The sequence below is a fragment of the Galleria mellonella genome, unplaced genomic scaffold (genome assembly GCF_026898425.1).
Source record: "Galleria mellonella isolate WM207_F2 unplaced genomic scaffold, CSIRO_AGI_GalMel_v1 utg78, whole genome shotgun sequence".
Lineage (NCBI taxonomy): Eukaryota > Metazoa > Arthropoda > Insecta > Lepidoptera > Pyralidae > Galleria > Galleria mellonella.
The window spans coordinates 5,055,604-5,066,209 of NW_026442151.1; the positions used below are offsets into that span (position 1 = coordinate 5,055,604).

Here is a 10,606-nt window from a genome sequence, read left to right on the forward strand (position 1 = left end):
TTTATAGAATTATATCGCGGGGTTCCTAAAGTAATGAAAAATTTCCGAGTCCGCTCAAGATTAATGGTCCCAGATTGTCTAGAAACTAGTCGAGCTTTCTCGATTAAATAACACATTATTAAAATATGTTTACTTACAAAACTTAACAATAAAATTTGTTGTGAAGTTGTTTTTCGGCATACAATTTGACATCAATCAACTTAATGGGTATTCAAAGTTATTTTTTTTTTTTACATTAAATTACATAAAATTATTAAATAGCAAAATTTAAATACCATGCACTGGACACGATGCGTTGCACTTCGATTTGTAAAATGTGTTGTATTTTCATATAAAATATATAATTGTACATCAGAATTGTGATCCTCAAAATATTTTCAAATCATACAAAGACACAAAATCCTTAATTGTACAGTTGTTAATTCTAATTAGTCCTGATAATTAGTGAATTTAAAGATTGTAAAATCTCTTGATCAATTGCACAATTACTTTGATGTATATTAGAGCGAGCAATAATAAGATATTGACTGTATATGTTACTTAATAAGTACTCTGTGATATAATAATGACATGTATATTTAATATAAAGTTTAGTATAAGATTTTATTATAATACAAAAATTTTATAACACCAATTTTTGTATGTTATATGTATTATACCCTGTATTTACACATAATGATCTGTTATTCATTGTACATTTAATACATTTGGTCAATACAATATTGCAGTTGTTTGTCTATGTCGCCTATCTTCTGTGTGAGCCACAATTCACTTTCGTCTAGAATTTCCCTTGAATCGTGTAACTCGTGCTGAAATATCAGTTGCAACATAATTATTAATAAGCAAATACTAACTAACATCAGTTGGCAATTTTTTCAAACTACTTTAAAACAAAAGTGATTCGCGTTAAAGTACGTATAAGATATAAAGTAGTTACACCGGTAGATCGCGTCCTTCTACTGGGACCACACTCACACTCCGATAGAGATGCGGGTTAAAGTACGTGAAATAAATATATATATATATATATATATATATATATATTTCACGGCTATGGCTAATATGTTGATGATGATGATGACGATGAAATATATCGGCATCGAGTAACTGGGCATTACAGTTAATTTCGTGATTTCTATCAGCTGTCAATTCTATAGGTGACGGTTGCTTATTTCCATCAAAAAGCCTGTCAACTTATTTTCAATTCCCAATTGTATAAAAAAATATAACGAAATATTTTGATGTCTTTCCTTCCTTCCTTATTTGATATCTAAATTTCTTATTTACAAAAATGAATAAGTAACTCACTACGGTGGAATTTATTTTACCATTTTTTTTTTAAAAGAAGATAAGTAACTGAAAAATTAGTTAAGAATTATTATAATTATAATAATATTAAAATCATTTATTAAGCTAAAAATAAAGTAATACTTTAAAAAAATATATACTAATACTACTTTATTCTAAGAACATTTAATATTATCTATACATTAATATCGTAATGTTCTGTGTGTAGCAGCTGAAATGGTCCCCATTGAAATTATTTAATATTATTTCTTAAGGCTTACTTAAAAATATTTTTAAAAATACTAGCTTGTAATATCTACTCTAATTAATATCAAATTGTTCAAATATAAGAAATGAGAATGTCTCGTATATTTACCGGTGGTATAGGATATTCTGTTGGTAAATCACAGTATTGCCTTATTAAGATGTCCGACATTTTGGATCTCACGCACACATCATTCACCCAACAGCCCTCCTGCAGCTGACCTGTGTGCATGTGGTAAAAACGGCCGAGTCCACACTTGACATTTTTCTCCCAGTGACCCTCGTAACGATTATTGTTAACTGTCAAATGCAACTTTTTTATTAAAAGTAATTCATACACATTTTTTTTTATACAACTTAGATTGGCAAACAAGCTGACAGCCCATCTGATGGTAAGTGGTAACCGTCGCCTATAGACATGAGCAGTACCATGGACATAACAGATTTCGCCTTTACCCTCCATGCGTTGCCATTCCTGAGGACTCAGGTGTTATTCCTCTGTACCCAGTAAATTCACGCCATATCCCACCCTTCAAACCGAAACACACCATGCAAACACAACTGCATTCAATATACGAGCAAATCCTTACTAATATTTTAAATATGACAGTGAGTTTGTTCGCTTGTCTTTATAGTACCTTAACTATTTAACCAATCCCTATGTTTTTTTATCAATAACAATGGATTGGTATTCCTGCCTGCGCTAACGGTAGGTATACATTGCCAGGGCACCAATGAGGGATAATAGGTGTGGATGAAATAGGTCAGTTAGCCCATCGTGACAGATACAACAATAAATCAGTTCCAGGGGTAACCGCGTGGAGATCGATCCGATAGGATGTGTTGTTAGCAAAGGCGCTGTTCGGTCCCATTACTAAGAATTCCTTTCCCCCCACCACTCCGCATTTCCCCCTAGATAGCACAGTAGTATCACACTGCGAGGAAGTCAACTTGATAGGGTTTATTGCTAGCAATGGGGTTATTAATCCCCATTAAATATGGTATATACATTATAGAGGTTGAAGAAGAATATAAGCTATTTTTTATTCTGGTCAGTAACCGTAACTCGATCACGCGGATGAAATCGAGAGGAAAAACTTTAATTTTGGTGGAACATCTAGACATAATAGTTTCTGAATACGACCGAAAATAGAACGTTCCACTCTCAATGATTGGCCACACTACGCCAGTCCACTAAGCGCTTTTTCGTACTACGTTATTAGGATCCGAGGTTATAGGACGAAGGGAGCATTATTAATTATGCATATAATAAAGTTAACCGCTCGGTTACCTTGCACCAACATGCCTAGTCCTTCTCTTTGACTTGTCTTCCAGTATCCAACATAGTAAGTGCCATCAGCGTACCACATTTTACCGTACCCATGGCACTCCCCCTTCTTCCAGTACCCAAAATAAACGTCTCCATTGTCATAATATCTCCAACCGATGCCTTCTGGCTTGCCTCGAACCCACTCACCACGGTATTCGAGGCTTAACGTGCCATTCGACAGAGTATTGCTGAGAGTCCCAAACCCGTGTCTACCAGGAAAATGGTTTATAAATTAAAGCCTATAGGCACTGGGATAATTTATATATTTAATTCCAATAGATATACTATATACTAAATAGGACATTTTATAAGGAGTTCTGTTCGATACCCAAATTGACGGTTTTATTTATGGGTGAAAATGGTATGGTAACCCCGCCTGCGCTAACGGGATACGCTGGCGGGACACCAGTGAAGGGTTATCGATGAAAATGAAAACAAGCCAATTAGCCCATCATGATGAATTCATCTGGAATTAATCATGATAGTTTCCAGTGGGAACCGCGTTGAGGTCGACCTGGTTGGGTATATTGCTAGCAATGGGATTCTTAGTCTCTATTACTAACAATCCCTCCCCCCTTCCCTGACTGTTTATTGATTCTTTATTACTCACATTACAAAAAAAAAAAAATACCTAGTAGTTTACCTACTGGATCAAACGATCTACAGTTTATAGGCTAAACTGGTTTAATGCAATTGGTCTCACAAATGTATCATATCCTTGGTTAAAACAGTATATTACTATTTACATTTTACATATATTATATATCACACAGGCAGTCAAGGTTTCACAACTGGTGATAATGTGCATTGTGCTTATACGTACCTATTCACTTATCTATTGAACGTTCCGTCAATGAGAAGTCGACACAAATGTTGATTCACTTTGCTTTGCTTAAAGATTCACAAGTTCGAATTTGTACGACACCTCTATTATGTAATAGTAATAATGGATATTTCCCGCTCTTTCCCGTGGATGTCGTAAAAGACGACTAAGGGAACTTAATGGTCAAAGATTGCAGCAGGGTTTTTCTTAAAACATCACCAAAAGCCTAACTGCGGTTGTCAACCCACCTGAGGCTGGCAACTACTGGCAAAACTCGCATTTGGGGGGGCCTATATTCAGGAGTGGGGGAAAGGGATTGTGAGCAATGGAGTTTGACAGCCCCATTGCTAGCAATATGCCTTATTAGTTCGAACTCCACGTGGTTCGCCCTGGAAACCATCGTAAACAATTCTTGTCGAATTCGTCACGATGGGCTAACTGACCTGCTTCATCCTCACCTATCATCCTTCACTGGTGCCCCGCCGATGTATACCGATAGCGCGGGTGGGGTTACCATTCTATTATCATCCATTAAAAAAAAATATTCAGGAGTGAACAATTAACTGTTAATATCATGATGATGATATGATGAATAATGGGTAAACAAGTGAAATTAAAACGTGTATTATGGTAAACGGAAACATTTTCCACTTGAATTTAAAATGGCAATCTTCACATTTATGAGATGCAACATTAGTACTTAACAGCCGAAATCGAACTAATCGCAGTGAAGGGGTAAGTATTTGTATCTACTTGCTTCCAACTGCTGGGATACGGGCATTTTATTAGGAAAATTTTAGTAATATAAATTTTCTTATATATTTTATATAGATAGAGCAACGAATCTCAAAAACGGGTCTTTTTTGTCAGGTAATTGTCAAATTAGCCGACTTGTTTCTTTTATCAGTTCAGTGTTCTATATAATTACGCACACAATGTTTCTCGATATATTATTTAATAAATAAAATGCCATACGCATTAAAAATGCAGAAATTATAAGGTAAAATAAATATAGAAGTTATAGAGAAATCTCTATTATCTCTAATAAATAACCTAAACTATTTACCATGCAACATTGTATAAAAAAAGTTGACCGTTTTCTCGAAGCATTTCTATGGAGACTGTATCTATATAATCTAAGATTATTTTACTATTTTTTCTTACCTGAAGCCTTTATACCAGTCTCCTTCGTACAATTTACCATTAACGGTTAGGAACAAACCTTTACCTGAGAATATATAGGTAATTAAATAATTATTAATTCTCATGCCAACTCTCCCTCTCTAAACAAGTATCTTACCTTGTCTCAAATCATTTTTCCAGTCACCGATGTATTTATCAAACCTTGATGTAAAGATAGCGTGATGGACACCATTTTTAATTGCCTTTTTTTCCGCAGCCTTCAAAAGAGGTGTAAAATTTCGAGGTTTTCGATAAAATGGCATAATTGTGTATGTTATGTAGACAGTAACGAAATAAAATACAATTTCAAATTATTAACAGTTCTTAATCTTAGATTCTTAGACAAATAAAATAATGACATTTTACATGACTAAAAGATTTTTTATTTTAATTTTTTATGCCAATAAATTTTATATTTTCTTGCCATTGTGAAAAAATAATGTAAATCATTATTTTTATAACTATCATAGGAAACTTAAAAATATAAACCAGAAATAAAACATACCCAGGAAAACGCATGTAATAAGTAATCTACGTACCAAAGAGATAAAATTGCAAAAAAAAATCTTCCATATTTTGTTGCTTCAATATGAAACCCTATTTTCCAGATTAGAAATGTGAAATTCTAACCAGAATGTACAATTTAATGTAATGAGATATACTTTTAAAGGTGACAAAACTACAAATGACAACAAGAGTTCAACTAGATTTATTCTTTAATCTATTTAACTATAGTAAAAATCAATAATATTATTTTTTAACTTATTCACTAAAAAATCATCTTCACTCATCACGTCTGATCAGATGAGAGAATTTTTCGAAGACAAATTTTCACTTTGTGTTTGGCGGGACTTGTGTGCGTTATACCTATATAAAGAATCTACACCGCCACAAACGAGGAATATTTTCTCTAAAGGAGTCATGATTTGAGTGACAACAATGTACGCCAAAAAGTTTCTCTTATCTGAGCAGATCCATATTCAAATATTTATGCAATATTAATTGGAGACTTTTCCGTGGGCCTTTTGTAAACCTCTGCTCAAATCGATCAAGTGTTGATAGTATTCCCTGAAGCCTTGTAGAGCTAGCTCATGCTGACTCTTCATAGCAGAATTGCTCACAATGTATTTCTCTATACATTCTACACATTTATTGTCTAATTGAATATCCTCTTCTGTGAGGCGGTCCGGTTTTGTTAATTGCACTGGTGTTGGTAAGATCTGGAATGAAAATTATAGATATTTTAGTAATTTTTATCGTTACTTTGTATGTGTAGATTTCAGAAATAGAAAAACAAAAGAAATATACTATTTCTAGATGGCGTATCAAGATAAAACATACACCAGATTTTAAGTTAGACTTTCAGAAACACAACTGTGAAACTTGCATCCCATTTGGAGTAGTAGTTTGTGTGTGATGTCGAAACAAACATAAGGACAGACAGAACTTTTTTAATTATTGTTTCAGTATCTATTGGTCTTATACCTCTCATATTAATATTTCTTAAATTGTTGCCATATGCAGACATCATTTAGTGCAATTTTATTATATGTAGACAAGATTTAAATATTTAAATAATTTATATGACTATAAACAGCTAAAATACTGTCGTATTGATAGAAATAAATATCTGATGAAGTATGTTAATCAGTGCACATAAATTATTACCAATATGTATCAACCAGAGGGGAAAATATAAATATACAACAGTAATGTGTTTAGGCATCTCTGTCCCCGTTTGTTTTGTTCGCTAAAATAATTTAATAAAACGCATATAAAACATAATAAAGTTTTTTTTTTTATATCACGAAAGTGGCAAAGAAGCGTACATGCCGTCTGATGGTAAACTGCCATGTTGAGCTTAATAGTGCCAATTTATTTTTATACCTGATATTTCGCTCGTAAATATTGCTGGCTTTTTCAAATAAATGAGAATTGTTTTTCACAAGAAATGCAACCTTTAATCCCTTATCTTCTAATTATGTAGATATTTTAAGAACTTACTTGTTGAACAATCGTTTGAGCCACATCGCCATTAGTAACATCAGCTTGTAGCTCATGTCGTAACGCCACCAGTAGTACAGCTTCTCTGACTGTGCCAGATTGCAGTAACTCCAACATGAGATTGTCAATATTGTGATGCCACGTGAGGTAGAAGGTCATAGGTCCAAAATGTCTAGTCGACCTAAAAAATTAAGATTGAAATATATTTTTTTTTAATTTCAATGGAAGAAATAGAATATTTAAACAATGAGGGTGCTACTTCGAATATGTTTTACCATTATTTATATATTATTATTTTAATAATATTTCAAAGTTTAAAGTAATATTTTAAAAATCAATTTTTATAATAAAAAGTAAACATGTTATAAAATCCACATGTACAAAGTTGTGTGTAAAACCTAGTTATAAAGATTGTTATATTAAAATAGATAGAGATATTAAAGTTACCGTAATAAGTTGTAATTAGTATTTATATCGACATGTTGGTATGTAATACTGGTTACTTTTTGGTATGTAAACTCATCTGGCTCATATTGTATGCAGGCTCTATCTAGTATAAACTCATACTCTTGTCTTTCAAGTAGACTGTTGAATTTTTCTGTATCAGTAAACATCAGCGGCTCTTTTATTTTACGTCCGTGAATTGGAAAGTATACCTGAAAATATTAATTACTTTATTATGAAAAAAAATATAAGATTTCTATCTATTTTGAAAGTAAAAACTATTATAAATATTATATTACTTGAAAGAAAGAACTAGTAACAAACAACAGTAGGTTTTTCCTCCAAAACATTGGATAATAAAACGCTCTGCGAAATGGGCATATTGATTGTCACATTTACCACAACAGCAACAATTCACCAATATATTTGACAAACTTATTGTGTGATATTTACTAATTAAAAAAAAAAGAATAGAAAAATACTAATTTAATATTACTTAATTATATCATCACATCAGCCATTATCTGTCCACTGCTGAACATAAGCCTCTTCCTGTTGGAGAGTTTTGCCAGTAGTTGCTACGCTTGGCAGGCGGAATGGCAACCGTAGCTAGGCTTTAGTAATGTTTTAAGAGGGACACTGCTGCTCATTCCTCGACCAATAAGTTCCCTTCGTCGCCTCTTACGACACCCATGGGAAAGGAAGTGGCCTATTATATGTAGGGAACACACAGCGATAAATATTACTAGCAAAGGAATTAAAATCAAATTATTTTAACCCCTTTGGCAGTCCATTGCCTGATTTCTGTCTATCATAGATTAGATTATACATTAGATTTAATAGTCATTTATCTATTGGTGTGGTTGTTTTACGTTGGTATTATTTTACCTGATTCAATCGTTTTCGTATTTCATGATCACAGCTCTGTAGAGTACCATCTGGATCTCTGGAATGATTAACGTTGCCAAATAAAATAATAGAAATTATTTAGATTGATTTGTCAGGAAAAGTAAGAGGTTCCTAAGAGTGACAATGTGTCAGGGGTGTCACATGCTCGAGTAAAAGGTAGTATTAAATGACAGTAAAACAAGAGTATATTAATACCTAAAAAAATATAGATAAAGACTGAATTCAATATTGTATGATCAGAAAAGGAGTGAATACAGAAACTGCAAATAATTGATAAGAAAATTGTCTTACACCATATTATATCTTGAATGATATAAGGTCAAGGAGATAAAGACATATACAATTCATTCACACATTCAATTTATAACATAAAAATATACATACCTTTCCACAACAATTCTATTTTCATTGGCAACACCAAATGTAATATCTGTAAATACAAATTTGGAAGTGTCATACCCGACTAGGGCAGGATCTTTGGATAACACATCAGTGATTGGTTTTTGTATCTGTAAATAATATTATATAAAACATGTATATATATTGATAAATACATAATTATATAATAATCCTTACTCATAAATAAATCATGTGAGTCTTGGAGGGGTTTGGAAAAATCAGAAAATATCACAAGGGATGAGGGGTGTAGTGAGATATCATGTGTATTTATTTTTTTGTTGAATTTCTAAACAGAAAAGCAGTATCTTTGCAACCATAATGTTTAGCTAGACATTTCTATCATGGTAGTTAATTTTCCATAATTAAATTAGATTATACCTGTATTTAAAGAAAATATTTTGATGTGTTCTAAGATTACTTGATATCAAAAATACACATATTTTTTGGTAGGGGAGATCAGTCTAAAACTTTATCATGTATCACCAGAGTGAAGGAGAGTTATAAGTTACAAAAACAGATTAATAGATAACTCCTTAATTCAATGTCTTAGTAGGTTTTTATTTTTAGACATGAGCAATACTATGGACATAACAGAGTATACTGTTTCGCCCATGATACTCCCCAAGTGTTGCCATTCCTGAGGACTCAGGTGTTATTCCTCTGTACCCTGTAAATTTACTGCTATATCTATAAAATTTTGTATGCACAAACTACATGGGATGGAGAAGGATACAGGCTACTTTTTATCATAGTCAATGAACATATTCCAGTTACATAGACGAAGTTGTACATAAAGTGTAGTATGTTTACAATAATATTTTAAATGTGATGACTAATTAATTTGTTTTATATAGAATATAGATACACAATTAAGTAGGTTTTTAGTAATAATGATTGTAATATCAAAATAAATAAAAGTTACAAACTCATGACTAAAAATGTTATTCTTCAATATAAACAATAAATTGTCTCATATAATTGAAATAATAATGAAAAAAATACCTTTACGATAGGTGGCATTTGTAATAATTTATCAGCTTTCTTATTTGCCTTTGCAATTTCTGATTCAAGTTGTTCATTTGTAAGGAACTTGTAGATGGGCGTGCGAAGTACAGGTAGATCTGTATTTTTTCTTTTTCGAAATACTTTGGCAAAATCTGGTCGAGTCAAACGTTTCAACAACACTTGCACATTTTTTGAAAAGAATTTAGGAGCCGGATCTTTCTCTCCATCTGTATTTATAAATTAATTAATGTATAATAATTACTGTATTAAAATCTAGATTCTATATTAAAAATAAAAACATGTATGCTCACTATTATTTAAGGTACTTAACAAGGCAGCATTAGAGGCCTTTGGAGTGAACGTAAGAGTTGATTATATGGACAACATTTCGTATTATTCAAGTAAAATATAATACATATAAATCTAGTTAATCTAGATTTTTATATCTGAATAATACTATTATATAACTGCGTGGGAAAAGAATTATAATTACTAACTAATAAATGTTGTTGTATTACGTATATACGTTAATATAAAAATATCTTTGGTTTCTTTTACTCACCATACACCGATGGAACGATACTTAATTTTCTAGATGAAAATATAAGAGTTTGACTTTCGTAATGCTTAGCGACTACATGCTTAACATTATTTTGGGATAATTTTCTAATAAACAAAGACATTTCCAGAAATTTTATTGAATTTGTAGTCAAAATAAAACATAACCTATTTCTCGATTTTATATATGTACCACAGGTTGAAAAGACTATGTTTAAAACCACAGATTACAGAAACTATGATATGTACCTAAGAACAAGGAATTACATAGGAGTGATAAAATAAAAACTCTAAATCATATGATTATCTCCTTTCTTCTTATGCAAATATAATTAGTAAAAAGAGGACTAAAGATATACTATCAGTTGTTACTTTTTTCAATTCATAGCCAACTAGTATAT

At 31.8% G+C, this 10,606-nt stretch overlaps 2 protein-coding genes across 2 annotated transcripts; both read right to left on the reverse strand.

Annotated features, from left to right (window-relative positions):
* Positions 1–381: 381 nt before the first annotated feature.
* LOC113517652 (MORN repeat-containing protein 3-like) lies at positions 382–5,198 on the reverse strand. The gene is made up of 5 exons (XM_026902406.3): positions 5,005–5,198; positions 4,869–4,932; positions 2,843–3,090; positions 1,664–1,851; positions 382–809 (listed from the first exon to the last, which is right to left on the reverse strand). The coding sequence occupies exons 1-5, from the start codon at positions 5,147–5,149 to the stop codon at positions 699–701; spliced, it is 756 nt and encodes a 251-aa protein (XP_026758207.1). The 5' UTR covers positions 5,150–5,198; the 3' UTR covers positions 382–698.
* Positions 5,199–5,584: 386 nt separating this feature from the next.
* LOC113517651 (28S ribosomal protein S22, mitochondrial) lies at positions 5,585–10,419 on the reverse strand. The gene is made up of 7 exons (XM_026902404.3): positions 10,210–10,419; positions 9,645–9,874; positions 8,628–8,752; positions 8,223–8,280; positions 7,338–7,546; positions 6,891–7,071; positions 5,585–6,106 (listed from the first exon to the last, which is right to left on the reverse strand). Exons 1-7 carry the CDS (start codon positions 10,328–10,330, stop codon positions 5,885–5,887), a joined length of 1,146 nt encoding a protein of 381 aa, XP_026758205.1. The 5' UTR covers positions 10,331–10,419; the 3' UTR covers positions 5,585–5,884.
* Between the last annotated feature and the right edge of the window lie 187 nt (positions 10,420–10,606).